General features: G+C 42.1%; 1 protein-coding gene across 1 annotated transcript; it reads right to left on the bottom strand.

Moving 5' to 3' along the window:
* Positions 1-936: 936 nt before the first annotated feature.
* On the bottom strand, positions 937-7,928 carry GPR15LG (G protein-coupled receptor 15 ligand). The gene is made up of 3 exons (XM_039872444.1): positions 7,808-7,928; positions 6,047-6,121; positions 937-1,071 (listed from the first exon to the last, which is right to left on the bottom strand). The coding sequence occupies exons 1-3, from the start codon at positions 7,875-7,877 to the stop codon at positions 986-988; spliced, it is 231 nt and encodes a 76-aa protein (XP_039728378.1). The 5' UTR covers positions 7,878-7,928; the 3' UTR covers positions 937-985.
* Positions 7,929-19,278: the final 11,350 nt, after the last annotated feature.

The following is a 19,278-nucleotide window of genomic DNA, read 5'->3' as shown; positions in this document are numbered from 1 at the left end:
TTTACATCCATCTACATGCTAGAGCCTTATGTTAGCCCTCTAAACAGGTCTTGTGCTTTCCATTTCACAAGAAAAAAAGTCCAGAGCAGAACTGAGATTTGAGTCCTGGTGTGTGAGACCAAGACCCTTGCTATTGTCACGATTCCTCATTCTCTCTTCTCATAGTTAGATGTGCTGGGATGAAGAGTTGGCCTGTAGGAGGGGCTTCCGGGGGCAAGGGTTTCCTCTAGAGGAAAGGTGTGGCTCAGGCCCTAACATCGACTTTCTCAAACAAGATGTGCCATGAGTTTTGTTTGCCTTTTCTCCCCCACCTCAATTTAATGTTCTTTCCAGCAGACTCCCATTGGGAAGTTAGGAAGGGGTTCCTTCAGGGGTTGTTAGATATGGGTGGTTTGGGGCTCGGTGTACCTAGGGCGGCTGAGCTTCTGCAGTTTTGGTTGGCTGCTCTGAGGTGCCTGTTACTCTGCAGCCCAGCAGGCACAGAAGTCTGAATTTATAACTGCCATGGGCCACCATGGAATCTTGACTATTAGAGCTGGAGGGGCCAGGAAGCTACCGAGGTCAGGTGGACTGAGACTGGCTCACAACAGCTCTGAAGAGTGGTGGAATGATTGGGACTAGACATCTGGAATTCTAGAACTTTCCTAGGGCTCTCGCTGCCTAAGACAAAGCCCTCTAACATCCCAGCTCACAGCCATGAAGTTTGGTGTCAGTGATCGAAGGGCCTTCCCTGAATATTTTTTTCTCGCTGGATTTTACATCTCTGAAATGAACATGAGTCCAGAGGGTCTAAGTTACTTGTCCAAGGCCACACAGCAAGACAGGATTTCAAGCTCTGACTTTTGAATCTATGTGTAAGAACAATCCAACACAGCAAGCAAGAATTGCTGTGTCTTTAAAAGAGGAGGCTCTATGGTTCATGGGCAGCAGGGAGAATCCTGGGGGAAGTTGAGGCTTCTGGGAGCCAAACTTTATTTTGGAATTACTACACTTGTGGGAGTGCCCCGGGCACCACCCAAAAGTGGGGCTCTGGCTTGAGCTTGCATGGTCTGCAGATCTTCGCACGGCGTCCTGGGAAGGAGCAATGGACAAACAAAACAAGACAAGGCAAGGCAAGGCAAAGCAAGGCAAGAGGCAGAAAGACAGGCAGAGCCAGGGGTGGAGAGAGGGGAAAACACAATTAAGATTCATTTCTAGACACAAATATTTTTTTAAAAAATCAAAGCACGAATCAGATTTTACCCTCCTTCCTGGAGTCCCAGAAGGGGCCTTTTTTGGTAAACATGACCACCCCAGGCTATTTCAGTCCTGTCAGGGAGAAATCTAATTTACTGGCAGAAGATGGAGAGAAGGCAGCTTATCTGCTCAACTGGAGCAGAGTCCCCTAAAATTGATGGGCCTAGGAGGCCTGCTTCTGATGGCAGGGGTAGGAGGGTAAATGAACTCGGACTTGCAAGCCCTTGGACCACACAGGCTATCTCTTCCTGACAGCACTCTCTGGCAATGTGTGTGTTTCAAAACTACATTTGCATTTTTGACAAACTGGTTTCATTTACAGGAAGAATGATCCACCAAAAAAAAAAAAATGCATTAAGCTATTCCTCATAGTTTTGTTTTTAATAGCATAAAATAAATTCTGAAAACAATCTGAATATTCTATAGTAGAAAATGATTAATCAGTAAAGGTACTTCATGATGATGGAACTGTTTAATGGAGATAAAACCTTGCGATTATGAAAACTAGGTAGCAATGTGAAGAAAAATGCTTACGATGTAACATTAATTTTAAAAATTAAAAAATGAGATACAATAAAAATAAAACTAGGTAAACATTTTACGTGAAAAGAAACAAAAGAAACAGGAATGAGAAGAATTATTAAGTTATGGTAATGAGATTATTCTATTTTTCTCTTTCTGTTTCCAGATTATTACTATATGAAAGCAGTGTGATAGTTAAGAACATAGAATCTGGAGCCAAATTGTTTGGTTTCAAAGCCCAGCTTTACTACTTACTAGCTGTGTGACCTTCAACAAATTACTTAACCTCTCTGTGCTTTGGCTCCTCATCTGTAAAAATGGGGATAATAATAGCACCTGACACTCAGGATTATTGTGAGGACTAAATGATTTAGCAGATATAAGGACTGCACAGCAGTTGCTATATAACCACTAGCTGTATGACAAATAAATTTAGTTATGATAATTCATCCATAGCCTCATGTCTTAATCATAAATAAGTGCTAATATTGGTGTGGTTTCCTTTTTATATTTTTTCCTATTCAAAAGTACTTTTGTCTTCCCATAGTGATAATCATAGTAATATACAATACAAACGACTCTTTTCTACTAATATCACATTGTAAGAATTTTCTACCAGCATTTCTGATGGAGGGTTGTGATTTCCTTAACACTGCTTCCCCTCTACTTCTTGTCCCCATCCTCAGACCTCAACTCTCTTTTCTGGCTTCTACAACAAATACTATAATTGACTGAATACGATCACAATTCTCCACCCCTCCTTTGCAATGATGGACCCCTCCATCAAGATACTGGATCTGTTTCCTGGCTCCTTGAAGCTGAGTTGTCCTGGTGGACCTGCTTTGGGCAATAGAATGCAGTAGACACGAAGCTGGGCCAGTTCTAAAGCCTCAGGAGGCCTTAGGCATTTCTACTCACAGAAGTGGTACTCTACCGCCCCATGTGAACAAGTCTGGGCTAGCCTGCTGGAGGATGAGAGACTATGTGGAAAAAAGTCCAGCTGCCAAACTGAGACCATCCTAGACTTACAGACCACTGATTCCCAAACATGTGAGAGAGCCCAGCCTAGATCAGCAGAACTGCCTATCCAACCCTTGGAAGAATGAATGAATTCAGACAAGATTGGACAAACTGCCCAACTGACTCATGGAAGATAATAAAAATACTTACTGTTTTGGGCCACTAAAGTTGGGAGTGTTTTGTTATGCAGTTGTGGCTAGCAGATATAATTACAAGGAGCAAGACCACAGATCTGAGCTCCTCTGATTGGTCCACTGGGCAGGATGGGCCTCTCTATCTCCTCTCTTTTAAGGTCCATTGTACCAAGCCCTCATGTTCACCTTGGTACCACCCAAAGTTGCCAAAACCCTCAATTCATCACACTCATGATCCTCAATGAGTAACTCTTGTTTCTGCAGTCTAGACCCCTTCTTGAAAACAGGGATAACCCTATGGTGGGAGAGGAATCTCTCTGTGTCCCTTCCTCCCCGTCTCCTACCATGGGTCAACTCATTTTGTTGAGCTTCAAAGCTCTCAGGCTCCAAGGGGCAGTCTATGGGATGGGCAGGCGCCTTCTTAGGCTCCAGGGGCCTTCTCATAAGACTTTCCCAGTCTCTCCAGGAGCTTTTTCACTGATAGCTTCAGGACATCTGGAAGGAAGGTGGCCTGACAGGCCCCAGGGTCAGAGACTTTCCTAGCTGGTGGAGCCTAAGCAGCTGTCAGTCTGACCCCGACCTAAGCCTGATGCTTCTCAAGTGCTAACAGAATCAATAAATTGAACATTCCTTTAAAAAAAAAAAATCGATGCTGTGACAATGTGCTATGTGGATTGCTACAAACTTTTCAAATACTCAAGAGAAAGCCTTTTTTAGTAAACTGGTAAATGTAGTAAATTCAGCAAATCAACCACTCAGTATGTTAATTTTTATGATGGATTTTGTCAAATTGACCAGAGTCCTTATACCTGCCACTTCCTGTCACCCCCATGGGCCTAGCACAGTGCTTAGATATAAAACAATGCTCAGGAGAGACACTTTAATTTCAGATGTAGGTGATATCCAGCATGTGTGTGTCACAGCTCAGGAACATCCTCCATGCAGCCCTAGGTTATTTTCTCTTTTGAAATACAGGTGCATGGACACTCTTATGCAGTCAACCAGAGGGAACACAGAGGCTGAATCAGTGCCTGCTCTTCATTACACATTGTTGAGGGAACCCCAGGGTCAGTCCAGAAGACAGCGGGTAGAGCCATCAAAACTGGGTAAGAATGCACTGGCGTCAGTTCTCAGTGTGGAAATTGCTGGCCTCCTGACTCAGCTGCCTTGGCTGGGCTCAGACTTCCTCCACAGAAACAGCGGGATATATTTCCGGGGTACTAGGGGCCAGGCTGATGCCTGGCTTCATGGTCACGACCCCACTGAGTCCTCACCATAGCTCAGTGAAGTAGATTCTATTGTCACACCCTTTCCCAGATGAGGAGACTGAGGCTCAGCAGAGCTGAGTGACCTGCTTAAGGGCACACAGCCAGCAGGTGGTGTAGGTGAGATGCCAACTCAGCCGGTGTTTTCCTTCTGGGAAGTCTGCGGTCTTCCTTGGGCATGTGTACGTGTTCGTAAGTGTGCTGCCAGAGACCTGCTCTCTACTGGAGAAGCAGTTTGTTGAAGTGGAAAGAAGCAGACAGACTGAGTTTCTGGCTCTGACTCAGATTCTTTCTGAGCCTCAGTTTCCCATTCTGTAGGTGGTTTCAAGGATTTAAATGAGATTACGTGATAAGTACCCAATAAAAATGCTTGTTTCGCTCTTCTTGTTCTAAGCAGTTTGCAAATTTCTGCAATGGAATTTAAAAAATATATACACTAAAAGAAAATCCAGACCGAACATGGGAGCCATGCACCTAGATTATTCTAAAGTACTGTGTGATCAACAGGACGCCTGCCCTAGTACTGTGCCCTTAACCTGGCTGTTTCCTATGAACTGTGTACTTATGTATGTGCCTGTGCACACATTCTTAATTTCTCTTTTTCTTGCTGTCTCTGAGCAAGTTCATCCTGGGGAGCGGTTTGGGGAGAGAGGAGTTTGAGCATACCCTGCTCTCCTCTGTGAGGTGGACTCTACTTTTCTCTTCCCTAGATTTTTGCCTTATTTATTTCACAAAAACACTCCTCCTCTGCCAAGTTGGGGCCTTAGGTGGGAGCAGAGTTGCAGGCTTACCAGTCATCGTGCTTACCTTCCACCTTGCTCAGGCAGGGGCCTCACACTCACATTCAGTGTGTGAAAACTGGTTATTTTTACCCAGCTCCAGCTGGATGTGATGCCACTTTGGAAGGAGGGGCTATCACCTTCTCCAGAGAAGTGGCCTGAGGCTGAGCCATGCAGTCTCCCTCCCTTTCTCTCCTTCACACCCAAGCTCCCGTGGGTATACAGGGCTCTTTGTAGTTGGGAAGGATGTGGAGGCTCCAGTTCTGATCAGAGCCATGGCCCCAGGGGAGCCAATAGGACTAGGGCCTCAAATCCCTGAGAAGGGGCCTTCAGCTGCAGAGAGTGGGGGGCAGGAGATCTGGGTTTGTGTCAGGCCTGGCTGGTTCTAGACTATGCAGCTTTCCTTCAGGTATTCTGCCAGACTCTAGAACCTTCCTATCAAAGGCCAGCAGAAGTCCAGCAGTCCTACCCTTGATCCTGGGCCAGGCAACTCCTATGTGTCAGCCTACCCCTGGTCTGGAACCCTAGTGCTAGAAGTTGGGTGCCTGCAGCCCTCCCTGGGCCTGTCTCCCTCACCACGCAGTACTTCCCCAGGCCTTGTGAGAGAGGTCAGCCTTGCTCTGCCAGACTTCACCCTGGCGTAGAGCTCAGCTCTGCTGTTTATCTACACCTCTGGGACTCTCTGGACCTGTGTGCCCCATCCACCTGCTGGTCACTCTACTTCATGTGCCAGTTCACGAGGCTGACCCTGCCTCGATTTGATGCTTCCATGAGCACCTTCCTCCTCCTTCGTCCCTCTGTCTTTCATGCTTCCCTCTTGCCCATCTGAGGGCTCCACACCTGCTGCTTCCCCTGCTTGCACTATTTACCGTCATCCTCCTTGTTCCCTATACCACTTGCTAATTTCTTCCTGTTCTTCTTTGACTTTTTTTGGGGGTGGGGGGAAGGGGCAGGGGGATTCAGTTTTCTCCACTAGACTGGAAGATCCATGAGGCTGAGATCATATCTGCTTGTGGCCCCTCCATACCAGTGCCTGTCTTACGGCCTCCTCATAGCCTTTCCCTCCATCTGCACGAGGTGTGGTGCTTACCTTTCTGGATCCTCAGAGTAGAGACTTGGGGACAGCATGGCTTGTCTTTCCAGGGCTTGGCAGGATGCTTTTTCCCTAAGGATGGACACAGAGGAGCAGAGACCCTTTCTTAGCATGTTCGGGGACACCAAGGGATTGGGAACACCAGAGGGTTGGAGACACCATGTGGTGGGTCTGTACAGGAATGATGGGGGTGAGCTGTTCAGTTCCTGAGGCTCAGGGTTCAGGAATATTTTATTCACAAAAACCCAGGATAGACCAGGCTATGAGAGGGCCTGTGGGAAAGGGTGGGCCTTGGGTGATTAATTTTTCAGAACTAACAAAGTCAAAGTGGGGAGAAACCCTGGCCCCAGAATATGTCTTCCTCATGTTCCTATCCGAGAAACAAATCAACACTATTGCTCAGAAGTGTCTCTGTGTTTTGACATATGCTTCTCCCCTTGTCAATCTAGCCTAAATATAGAAAATATTTTATATATCCATTCTCTTTTTTGCCTCAAACTAAAAATAGTGTAAAGTTGTGAACCATCTAAATGTCTAAGCATGTAAATTCATCATAGCACATTCATTTCATGGCAAGTTATACCTAAAAAATATTAATTAAAAGGCATCACTTTGAGGAAACTACTAGAGATATTTCTACATGGATAGGAAACTTTATGGGGAAAGGTATTCATCTTCATTGAATCATCATTAAGGCAACACTGGCAACCTCAAACATGTCTGAAATCCAGGTCTTATATGCATTGCTATGGACTGTGTTTATAAGGAATTCTAATCACTGTTTTCCATATTATATATGCAGCTATGATCATTACAGAAATGTTAGAAGACAAATACTTCTTATAATCTATTGTTCAGAGATTATAGCTGTTGACATTCTGGTGTAAGCGCTTCCAGAAAAGTTCCAATCATAAGTATTTTTGGTGATTATAATAATATAGCGATAAAAATGATATGACATCGAACATACAGAGACATCAATTACAAAAAAATGTCATGCTTGCATGCAATACTGAAAAGAAATAAACAAAATGTTGAACATGGCTATTCTTGCATCATGAAATTATGGGTATTTTCACCCCTACATATATTTCTTTATCTCTAACTCCAATAAGTGTTAAAATAACCGCTAAAACAAAGACTAAAAGTAGGCAGTTTCTAGTGGGTTAGGCAAGAGAATATGCTAAAAATACTCGGCTATCTGATCAAAAAAGTTAGGAGAGCTAAATATTCACATCCACAGAGGTGCAGGGACTATCTTTTCTACTTCAAAACACACACACAGACATGTCCGCTCCAACCATACACGCTCAGCCACGGGTGTTTACTGTGTATGAATTTTGGGAATGTTGACGCGGAGAGTCTAATAATTAATGTATTCATTTACCTAACACAAATTTACTGTGTTCTAAGCATGATACAAGACAACAAAGTGGCTCTAGAACTTCTAGTTAGGTAAGACTTAGGGGCACAAAGCAATCTAGCTGAGAGGTTGCGTGTTGCATAGTAAGCACACTGCTCTTACTTCACTTGTATGTGTGTTTGGGGGAGCTAGGGCTGTACATGGAGATTGCGAGGTCGAAAGCTCTTGAGGCACTCTTGATATTGCTACTGTGGGTAGAGGTGCTACATAGGTTCAGGAGTGAGAGCCTGGCTGCCTGCTGCGGGCCTGCCCTCCAACATTTTTTGATTGCAGCCTTCCCAGACACTGGAATCACTGCCAGTCAGGGCCCCCACATCCCAGGGGGATAGTCTTACCTTCTGTGGAGAAGATGGAGAAGCAGAGAAGCAAGACACACAGCAGGCTGGAGTAGACTAGAAACCTCATGGCAGGGAGTTGGATCTCTCGTCCTGGGGAGGTGGCTGTGCTGCAGAAGTCCTCACTTGAGGCCACCCAGATTTTTATGAAGTGATGAAAGGTATTTCCAGATGGGTAGGGCAGTGGCAACCTTGGAATTCTCATGTTGGGTAGAGTCAGCCCCTCCCAAGAGGAAAAAACCAGCTTTTCGAGAAGTTGAGAGCATTTAGTGAAGTGTAACACACAGAGCAGTAAAGGCCCAGTCCAGGGAGCTACCAGCGATGGCCTCAATGATCAAAGCAGGAAATTTTTGCCAGGGGAGAGCCACTTCCCAGGATTGAACGTTAACTTTTAGTGTCAGTAATAATTTCGTCAAATACAGATCGTCTTTCTCATTCCTTAGATGTGGCAGGAGGAAGATCATAAAACCTTTGCAAAGCCTTAGGGAACAGTCTTGAACAATGGGTGAAATGTAGGGAGCAGAGGGCTGGGAATCAGAGGATTTGAGTTTCAGTCCTTGCTCTGCCATATATCAGCTATATGACCTTGAACTTACCATTGAGTGCTTCTGAGTCTGAACAAGAAACCATGTGTAGAAGCCATCTGCAAAGGAGGTGGGGCTACAGCTAGACCCTGATGGGTGTTTAAGATGAAATGAAAATGCACTTCAGGTACAGAATTAGCCTGAGCAAAGGTATGGAGGAAGGGAAAATCCCACAAGGGCAAGCATGGAGTAGAGCGTGGTGATGAGTACAGGATGGCCAGTTGTCACCTATTCACTGGACATGTACCATGGGCTTGGCTGTGTGTTTGGTCCCAGGGACACTGTGCCTGGCCTCAGGGAGCTTCTGGTAGTGGAGGCAACCATTCAGATACACAGAATTTGTATTTGCCCTGTGATATCATCTCTCCTTTGTTTTAACAAGTGTGCCCTTCTAACCAATGAATAAACTCCATTCGAAGCTTTGACCACATGCTCAGACAGCTCAATGAGCAAATTAGGTTCCAGGGCATATTTTGACAGTCATGTGTTTATAAAACTTTAAAACCAATCCACACAAAGGAACTGGTTGGGGCTTACTGGACTTAAGACCCATATGTCATGCTGTTAGTCACTGGCCCAGCCCCAGCCTGATTCCCTTTCCAAGCTGTGCTCTGAATGCTGATGGCTGTGCTAAGTCAGCATGGCCATGGCAGAGGGTGTGGTCAGGAGATCTCTCAGGGACAACTCCAGAGCTGGTTTCCAGGAGAGACTTGGTGGTGGTGATGGTGGTGGTGGGGTGCCATTGTTGGAAGGAGGGTAAGGAAGAGGGTGGAACTTGTCTTGAGGCTGCATAGGCCAGCCAGCTGGCTGTTCTTACTTAGATTGCATGTTACAGGTCCATACGCTCAGCCAGGTTTCCTACAGATGCTTCCTGAGGTTAGGATTACAGCCCTGGTTCGTATCTAGGACTATTATTCTCTTTTATTTATTTTTATCTGGAGTAGTTTGGAGTGCCACCACCAAGTTCTCTGGGCAACAGCATACTTTTGGTTCCTGCTCATCCATTATCTGTTGTAACAAGTACTTTTTGCATTGGCATGCTTCCTTTTTGCTTTTGGGAAACCATCATATAAGGGAAAAGAACAACCTACCTGGCAGAAAGGGCAGGAATTAGGTCAAATCTTAAAGCTGAACTCTAACTGCTTAGCAATTGTGTAGAAATTAGGTGAGATTCTCTGCCTAGAAAAGAGAGATTCATCTGCATCCACTGTCCAACTAAGCCAGGCCTTGGGTAATTTTCCTAGGACTCTAAGCCACTCAGCCAAAGATTCACAAACAGACATCAGGTTCTCAACGAAGCTATTTTTCTCACTACAGAGCAGTGCCACAAGGGCCCTGCACAACTTGGAGCAGAAAAAACTGGCTATCTCAGAGTCTCTGTTCCTTACACACTGACATATATGATCCAAAGATACACAAGTGTCCCCAGGAACATGTTTGATGAGAAGGATAGATTCAGATGTCAGAATTCCACCTGCTTTTTAAGTGCTTATTAAAAAAAAAAAAAATGACTGAAGCAACCTCTGCCTGCACTAAGTTAATAACAGGGTATAAAGTACAAGTTCCACCCCAAACAGTACTCCCCAGAGATAATCCCTGTTCACAGATTTTCACCTGCTTTTTTTAACATTTCAAAGATAGCTGTCTACGTCTTACTTAATAAAAGGAAGAAACACCTCTGGCTCTTCAGAATATTTGAAATCTCATGTTGAGCTGAGAGAGGTGAAAATGAGAAGTGTTTTAACAGGAACACCTGTTAGTTTTAAGCATACGCAGTTTAGATACAAAAATAATTAAATTTGAGGCTTTGAATAATTTCTAGAGATGGTTTTGAACACTTGGCAGCCCTCCCGAGAAAAAAGTCTCCAAATGCACACCTAACACACAGGAGAATTTACAAGGAAGAAAAAATTTTCAAGTCTAATTTATGATTTCTAAGGTCAATTAGGAAAATGCCTGAAGCATCCCCACCCTTTACGGTTAGAGCATTTTTTGCCTGCGTCCCTCCCTTCACTCTTGGCCACCCCACTCTTCTTCTAAGGGTACAGATCTTATAATGGATCAGAAATGACTCTCCCTCTTTTATTTGCTTAGCAAATTGCAGATCAGTTTATAATAGAAGGAAGGGTCAGACTCCATGTTCACTCCAGTGACTCTTTGATTCTCTTCTCATTGGATTCTTCCCCAACCTCAGAGAGGCAAGCATTTCAATTTCATCTTGCAACAAGGGAAAGTGAAGTTTCCTTCACCTCATAAAATAAATTATGGCATTTTCTCACTTGGAACCATGTCTAACTCCAAAGTTCTTTCCTGTTGTTAGTTCTGTGAGATCTCATAAATCATTGACAATAATGTTGATGTTTACACACCACCACCAAATTGTACACACACACAAAAAACCCCCAACAGCTTCCTCTATTTTTTACAATTAATCTGAACTTCCTCATAAGCCTCCAACCTACTGGGTCATGGGTCTTGCCTGCTTCTGAGAGTCCTGCTGCTGGGGTCAAAGCTGGTAAATCTGGGTTCTGCCCCTTCCACACCTGCCCTCAATGACTCCCTTGTTTCTCACTGATGCTGTGCATCCTCCCAGTTACTCACATCTCTCTACCCCTGGTGGGGGCTGTCTACCCAAAGCCATGGCTGTGGGCTATCTGCTTCACAGTGGTGACTGCCAGCAGGACTGTGGGCTCCTGCTGGGGATCCTGCTGTACTGTCACCTTCTCTTCTATGACATAAAGGTACCTAGGGAAACTAGAAGGTGCTGTCTTTCTAGCCTGTGGCCACTCGTGTTGATGCTGAAGCACCTGTGAAGCCACCTCTGAGTCCCTTGGTTTTATGCTCTCTACTCTTTGTCTCTCTACGAAATTCCTGGCCTCTTGCTCCTCACCTGTCACACCCACCCCATGGCTTTAGCCTGGATTAGGAGACTCAAGACCTTTGTCTTTGATTTCTGTGTCCTTACCTCCCCTACACTTGTTAAAAGCATAGGCTCTAGGGTCACATGATCCTGGCTCTAACCAGAGCTCCGCCACATTTTAGCTGTGTGACCCTGGAGAAGTTGCTTAACTTCTTTGTTCCTTAGTTTCTATGTTACTCTGTAAAACAGTTGCTGAAGCTGGAGAAGACCAGATCTTTCTGATGAGAGTGTAGTGCTAAAGTGTTGTGCTATCCGAAAATAATTTTTTGTTATATTAGGTGGTCAATTGCTAAAAGTGGGGGTGCATAGCTTTCCCTTCTTTTTTCAACAGGAACCTGTCTCCAAAAAAATATCAAACTCCTACTTTCAAGGATGTGTGATTCTTCTTTAATGTGAAACAATGACTTCGCTTTCTTATCACAATTTGGGGCAAAGAAAAAAACTCACACTGAAATTCAGGTCTAATGACCGATACCAGATCCATTCACAAATGTGGATTTTGATAGAGAAGTGTGGGCGGACTGGTAGAGCAAGTATGAGAGACTTGGGCAGTAGGGAGAACGAGAATGCCAAGGTTTCCTGCTTTTGGCAGCCCTTGGAACTAGAGAACCACAAGTAGGAATGGATGGATGCCGTCTGTCAGCGTGTGTTCTGTGCCCTGCAGGCTCTTCAGCAGGCTTCCCAGAAAAGAGGAGTCACATTTCCTTATTACCATCCCTGTATCTAGCACCACCAGGACAGGGGGGATGTTGTCAGGTGCAGACAGAGCTCTGCAGTCCTAGGGGAAACTTTAACTATGGTGTCATTGCAGACACAGCATGCCAGGGCTACAAGGACCTTGCAGGCTCTGGGTCTAGTTCCACTCAGAAATGAGACATGCTAAAGGCCTCAAGATAGTAGATGTTCTGCTTTCCACTAAGTTCCTTAAATCTGAAAAGTGTGTTTCAATGTATTTTCTCTCCATGTGTATTTTGTAAAAAATTACTTAGGGGCAGCCATAATATACTTAAAAAGATACCAAACACCTCATTTTGCTACCAAATGTCCATTTTTTTTTCTGCCACTCAGAATTAACAACAGTGAAAATCTTGTAATTTATCCAACTTCTTTTAAAAGGATTCTTCTGCTTAAATGAGGTAGGTGAGCAAATGCTCATCTTTTGTGAGGCATCGAGTATGATAAGGGTGATATAATTTGTGAACACACAAGTAGTCACAAACACATTTGGTGTGCAGTCAGAGAAGCCTGAGTCTTCTGTAAACAGGTCAGGATACTTCCCATGATGCTACACGTGGAGGGTACCCCAGACATTTTCCTTCCCACCGAAGCAAGGAGCCCTTTCCAGCCACCAAACCTGTGCTGGTGTGTGTCTAGGACATTTATGTTCCTGTGGGCACTTGGCACAACTGTCCCTTTTCTTTGAACTTCTATAACGATTAGTCTCTATAATGCTTTTGTAGTTTCTGGATAACTACATCATAATTACCTTGGGTCATTTGTTGCTATTTCTCATATTTTAATTGCATGGTACCTAATACAATGCCTAATACATATCTGTTGACTTGATCTCTTTAAAGAGTTGACTTGTGATGATTAACGCTGTTGTGTTCGGGCCCTAAATTTTCCATCTACATTAAGGTATCCTGTCTCCAGCATTCCCTGATGAAAGGTCAGCATGGCCTCAGCCTTCTCTCACTATTAGGTTTCTCCTGGCTACCACTTACTGCCTCCGTCCACCAGATGCTGTCTTCTAGACTGGCCTGTTTATTGCCAGGCTGGGACGCAAAGGCAGAAGGGAGCTCGTTCATCCTTGTTTCTCCCCACAGTTGGTGCTAAGAATTAATTCCTTCAAGAAGTACCAAACTGAACAAACTTAGTAAATCCCTTATTTTCTTTATGAACAGTCAGATCATACCAAACCTCTATTGTTCTCTCTCAGCTTCCACTGGTTTTCCTGTTTGGGAGTCATTCTGCATTCAACCTGTATGAAGTATATAACTGGGTGGGGCTAAGTTCGTACTTTCTTTATTTTTTTAATGCAGTTTATTTATTATTATTTTTCATACTAATTATACATATATATTTTTTAATATTATTTTTATTTTCACCCTTCACCCTCCCCTTACCTTCTGGTAACCATTGTCCATGTCCATGAGTGTCTATTTGTTTGTTCTGTTTATTTGTTGCTCTTAGGTTTATATCCCACATATGTGATATTATGTGATTTTCAACCTTTTCTATTTGGCTTATTTCACTGAGTATGACTATTTCAAAGTTCATCCATGTTGTTGCAAATGGCAATATTTCATCTCTTCTTATGGCTGAGTAATATTCCATTGTATATATGTACCATGACTTCTTTAGCCAATCACCTGTCGTAGGACACATCGATTGCTTCCATGTCTTGGCCACCATGAATAATGCTGCTATGAACATCAGTGTGCAAATATCTTTTCGGATATGAGTTTTCAAGTCTTTGGAGTAAATACTCAGTAGAGGGATTGCTGGATCATATGGTAGGTCGATTCTTAATTTTTTGAGGAACCTCCTTACCCCTTTCCATAGTGGCCATACCAATTTGCAGTCCCACCAGCAGTGTATGAGGGATCCTATTTCTCCATATCCTCTCCAACATTTGTTATTACTTGTCCTGCTGGCCATTTTTATGTCCTCTAGGGAGAAGTGTCTTTTCAGGTCCTCTGCCCATTTTTTGATTCCATTGTTTGTTTCTTTTCGTTGTTACTGAGTCGTATGAGTTCTTTGTATATTTTGGATATTAGGCCCTTATAGGAGGTGTTGCTTGCAAATATATTTTCCCATTCGGATGGTTGTTTCTTTACCTTGTTGACGATGTCTTTTGCTGAGCAGAAGCTTTTTAGTTTGATGTAGTCCCATTCATTTATTTTAGCTTTTACTTCCCTTACCTTTGAGGTCAAATTCATAAAATCCTCTTTAAGTCCAAGGTCTTTGAGTTTAGTTCCTATGTTTTCTTCTATGCATTTTATTGTTTCAGGTCTTATATTCAGGACCTTAAACCATTTCGAGTTAATTTTGGTGTGTGGTGATAGACAACAGTCTAGTTTCATTTTTTCTGCAAGCGGCTTTCCAGTTTTCCCAGCACCATTAATTGAAGAGGCTTTCCTTTCTCCATTGTATGTTTTTGGCTTTTTTGTTGAAAATTATTTGCCCATATAAATATAAGCTTATTTCTGGACTCTCGATTCTGTTCCACTGGCCCACGTGTCTATTTTTCTGCCAATATCATGTCGTTTTGATTACTGTCACTTTATAGTATAATTTGAAGTCAGGCAGAATGATGCCTCCGGCCTCATTCTTTTTTCTCAGGATGGCTTTGGCAATTCGGAGTCTTTTGTGCTTCCATATAAATCTGATGATTTTTTGTTCTATTTCTTTAAAAAATGCCGATGGAATTTTGATGAGGATTGCATTAAATCTGTATAATGCTTTAGGTAATATGATTATTTTAACTATGTTGATTCTTCCAATCTAAGAACATGGAATATCTTTCCATTTCTTTGTATCTTCTTTGGTTTCTTTTAATAGGGTCTTATAGTTTTCATTATATAGATCCTTCACATGTTTTATTAGATTTATTTCTAGGTATTTTATTCTTTTTGTTGCAATTGCAAAAGGAATTATTTTTTCCACTTCTTTTTCTGACACTTCATTATTAGAGTATAGGAACGCTAAGGATTTTTGAACATTGATTTTTGTATCCAGAAACTTTACTGTATTTGCTTATTGTTTCTAGTAGTGTTCTTGTGGAGGCTTTAGAGTTTTCTATATAGAGAATCATGTCATCTGCAAATAGTGACAGTTTGACTTCTTCATTTCATATTTGGATGCCTTTTATATCTTTCTCTTGCCTAATTGCACTTACTAGGACCTCCAATGTTATATTGAATAACAGTGGCAATAGTGGACAGCCTTGCCGTGTTCCTGATCTTAGAGGGAAGGTTTTTAGATTTTCACCATTAAGTATAACGTTGGCTGAGGGTTTCTCATATATGGCCTTTATTATGTTAAGGTACTTTCCTTCTATACCGATTTTAAGTGTTTTGATCATAAATGAGTGCTTTATCTTGTCGAAGGCTTTTCTGCATCTATTGATATGATTATATGATTCTTATTTTTAATTTGTTTATGTGGTGTATTACATTAATCGATTTGCGTATGTTGAACCATTCCTGTGCCCCTGAGATGAAGCCCACTTGATCATGGTGTATAATCTTTTTAATATGTTGCTGTATTCGGTTCCCTAGTATCTTATTTAGGATATTTGCATCTGTGTTCATGAGAGATATTGGTGGGCAGTTTTCTTTTGTATTCTCTTTACCAGGTTTTGGTATCAGGGTAATATTGGCCTCAAAAAATGAGGTGGAAGTATTGTCTCCTCTTCGGTTTTTTGGTAGAGTTTGAGGAGAAGACGTATTAAATCTTCTTTGAATGTTTGGTAGAATTCACTGGTGAAGGCATCTGTTCTGGACTTTTACTTTTTGGTAGGTTTTTGATGATTGTTTTAATTTCCATACTGCTGATTGGTCTATTTAGAATTTCCAGTTCTTCTGATTCCGTCTAGAAAGATTGCAGTTTTCTAAGTACTGGTCCATTTCTTCTAGGTTATTGAATTTGGTGTTATATACTTTTTCATAGTATTCTTGTATGATCCTTAGTATTTCTGCAGCGTCTGTTGTAATTTCCCTTCTTTCATCCCTGATTTTGTTTGTTTATGTCCTTTCTCTTTTTTCTTTAGTGAGTCAAGCCAGGGGTTTGTCAATTTTATTAATGTTCTTAAAGAACCAGCTCTTTGTTGCTTTTTTTTGTAGTGTTTTTTTTGTTTGTTTTCAATTTCATTTATTTCTGCTCTAATTTTGATGATTTCTTTTTGTCTGCTGACTTTAGGCTTCATTTGTTCTTCCTTTTCTAGTTTTTTTTAAGGTGAAGCATTAGGTTGTTTATTTGGGCTCGTTCTTGTTTTTGGAGGTAGGCCTGTAATGACCGCTTATAAGCTTTCCTCTTATGACCACTTTTGCCTTGTCCCAAAAGTTTTGATATGTTGTACTATCATTATCATTCGTTTCTACGTATCTCTTGATCTCTTTTTATTTCTTCTCTGACCCAGTTATTCTTCAGTAGTATGTTGTTTAATCTCCATTTATTTGTGGTTCTTTCCACTTTCTTTTTCCATTTGATCTCTAGTTTCAAAGCATTATGATCAGAGAATATGGTTGGTATGATTTCCATCCTCTTATATTTGTTGAGGCTATCTCTGTGTCCTAGCATGTGGTCAATCCTTGAGAATGTTCCATGTGCACTAGAGAATGTATAAGCAGCTGTTTTGGGATGGAAGGCTCTGTAAATGTCAACTATGTCCACTTAGTCTAATGTGTCATGTAAGGATGTTATTTCCTTATTGATTTTCTGTTTAGATGATCTGTCCAGATCTGACAGTGGGGTATTTAGGTTCCCTACTACGATAATGCTTTGTCTGTTTCTATGGTCTGTTTCTGCCATTAGTTCTGTTAGTTAATTGGTTTACATATTTCGGGGCTCCCTGATTGGGAGCATAGATATGAATAAGTATTATGTCTTCTTGGTGCATGGTTCCCTTTGTCATTATCAAGTGTCCCTCAGTATCTTTCCTTACCTTTTTGATTTTGATGTCTATTTCGTCCGATATTAGTACTGCTACTCCTGCTTTTCTCTGAATACCATTTGTTTGAAATATCAGTTTTGCAACTGCAGCTGATAAAAATCAACTGTTGTTTCTCTGCCGTCCCCGCTTTCCTGCCGTCTGTTTCTCTGCCGCCTGGAGCTCACAGCACACTCTCAGGCAGGGCTGTTCAGGGACCTCTCTGCACCTTCTCCCCTCCCCCTCCTCCTACAGGGAGCTCTGGCTGCGAGAGGTTGCGTCTTTGTTTCTACCAGTCTACCACCCAACACCCAGGGTTCTGACCTGTGGTAGCTCTCATGCTCAGGTTCCATGCTCAGACATGCTGGTGTGTAGTTTGGGTGTTTTTTTTGTTGTTGTTGAGTTTTAGGTGTTCAGCTTATTGTTGTTTCAAGGGGAGAGATCTGGGAACATCTCTCATGCTGCCATATTTCTGTACTTTCTTGAATCATCAGTAAAAGTTAGTTGTTACAGCCAATTATCAAAAGACAATCCTTCATATACCTGTTTTTATAGGACAATAAACTATTAGAAAAGTACAGAAAACAAACCAGTGGAAAAGATCATATTTCAATTCTAAAATGCCACTGATTTTAAGATATGCTATTTAGTTTTGCAAAAAAAGAAAAAAATTGAATATACATTTCAGAAATGAAGTGTGAAAAATACTGCATCTTAGAATTGAGGTAACGTGACTAAAAAAGTAATGAAATTAAGACATATAACACCTTTCCTATGAGACCATCATATGAACCTCATTACACCAAACTGTGATGCTATGTAAAATCACTCAGGAGTGCAAAGGTGAGCAGTCCACATGTTCCAGGCACATGGAAAGCTAACCTGGAAGTATGATAGCCAGCTGAAACCATACTAACAAATGATCAGGCAGCTTTTACAAAGTGCTCAGTGGAAGGCATTTAATTGTTTAAAAATTCTCAACTTGTGTGCCCAGTTATAAAAACTGTCAATTTGGTCCTGCTAGAAAGTATCAGTTCCGTATTTATGGGTGTAGCTACAGGGACCCCCAAGGCTTCTAATTATATCCAATGAGGTTACAACACTCCTACTACCCAACAATCTCAGTTGAAGGTGGAAGGTTGAGAGGCCCCTTACGAAGACTGATATCCCACTAGGTGAGGAACCTGTACAAGCTATGAGTGAGGCAGAATGGAATGCTGAGGCTGAGAAGAGATTGTGCTGGACCTGCCCTCATGCTAACTGACCAGCAGCCCTGTGAGATACTGGTCAGAATGGTCCACATTACTCCCTCTCCAGCTTCAGACTTCTAATTGATTTCATCTTTGCTTCTAGAACAAAATGCTCTTTTGCTGTTTTCAAGTGTTAATACTGGGAGAATTTTCTCCATCTTCCTGAACTGCTATACAAAAGACTAAATCCTCAAAGCCATAGCTTTCTTTTTTCCTAAAAAATGGCTTCCATTTTGAGTGCTAAATTGAGTACATTTAGGGAGGAGTCCATACATCAATTGACCCTAAAAAATTGGTTTGATTTGTAGCTCCAAGTGGACTGGGAGTTCTGGTACTCTATATATAAAGAAATAGTATCTGGGGAAGTAAAACATTACCATTTATCCTCAGACACGGAGGTCGATCTCTTTTGATAAACACTAAAATTCTGAAGTGTGTTCAGCAGATTCTCAATGTGCATACTTTGTACAGTACTTTTGATTCTCAAATAGGACTTCACCCTATGGCATTCATCACAAACTTCCCAGCATACTTCATTAGGAGGTTCTACTCTACCTCTTTATCCTTCTCAGTCAGATGACATTGTGCAAAGATTGAACTTGGCTTCAGTTTACTCCTCTGCAAAATGGGGATGGCAGTACCTGATTTGTGCAAAGGGCTTAGCACACAATATACAAAAAAATTTTTTTAAATCAATTCAATCATTAGCTATTACCAGTCTATCTGGACCCACCTACTCTATTGAAATGATAGAAATCTTGGGTATCATTTAGTTTCAGGAACTTTAATGTGGACACATTCTAGCCAGATAACAATTTTAAGGGAAGCATTGACTGCCTTTCTTCCCACGTTCTAACATTTTAAAGTGCACAAAAAGTACCCAAGTGTTCAGGACCCTAGGCACAGAACATCAACCTGCTGTGAGCAGGAAATCAGGCTTCAGGGGAAATTTGTTTCTTGCCATCTTTCTCCATATCCTTACTCTTCTTCCATACTTCTGCTGTGTGAAATTTTTTTCTTTTTTATGTGCTTTTAACTACTATATTTACTCTTGAAGACTCTCC

This window comes from Pteropus medius, unplaced genomic scaffold, assembly GCF_902729225.1.
Source record: "Pteropus medius unplaced genomic scaffold, Ma_sr-lr_union100, whole genome shotgun sequence".
Classification (NCBI taxonomy): domain Eukaryota; kingdom Metazoa; phylum Chordata; class Mammalia; order Chiroptera; family Pteropodidae; genus Pteropus; species Pteropus medius.
Note: the sequence above shows the minus strand (reverse complement) of the source record. Positions and strands in the feature narration are given on the sequence as shown.

Excerpts from the sequence above, each read along its gene's own strand:
- GPR15LG (XM_039872444.1), bottom strand. The coding sequence starts at position 7,877 with ATGAGGTTTCTAGTCTACTCCAGCCTGCTGTGTGTCTTGCTTCTCTGC. Across the intron at positions 6,122-7,807 it reads CTCCATCTTCTCCACAGAAG|GGAAAAAGCATCCTGCCAAG; the intron begins GTAAGACTATCC and ends GTCCATCCTTAG. Across the intron at positions 1,072-6,046 it reads TACTCTGAGGATCCAGAAAG|GACGCCGTGCGAAGATCTGC; the intron begins GTAAGCACCACA and ends GCTCCTTCCCAG.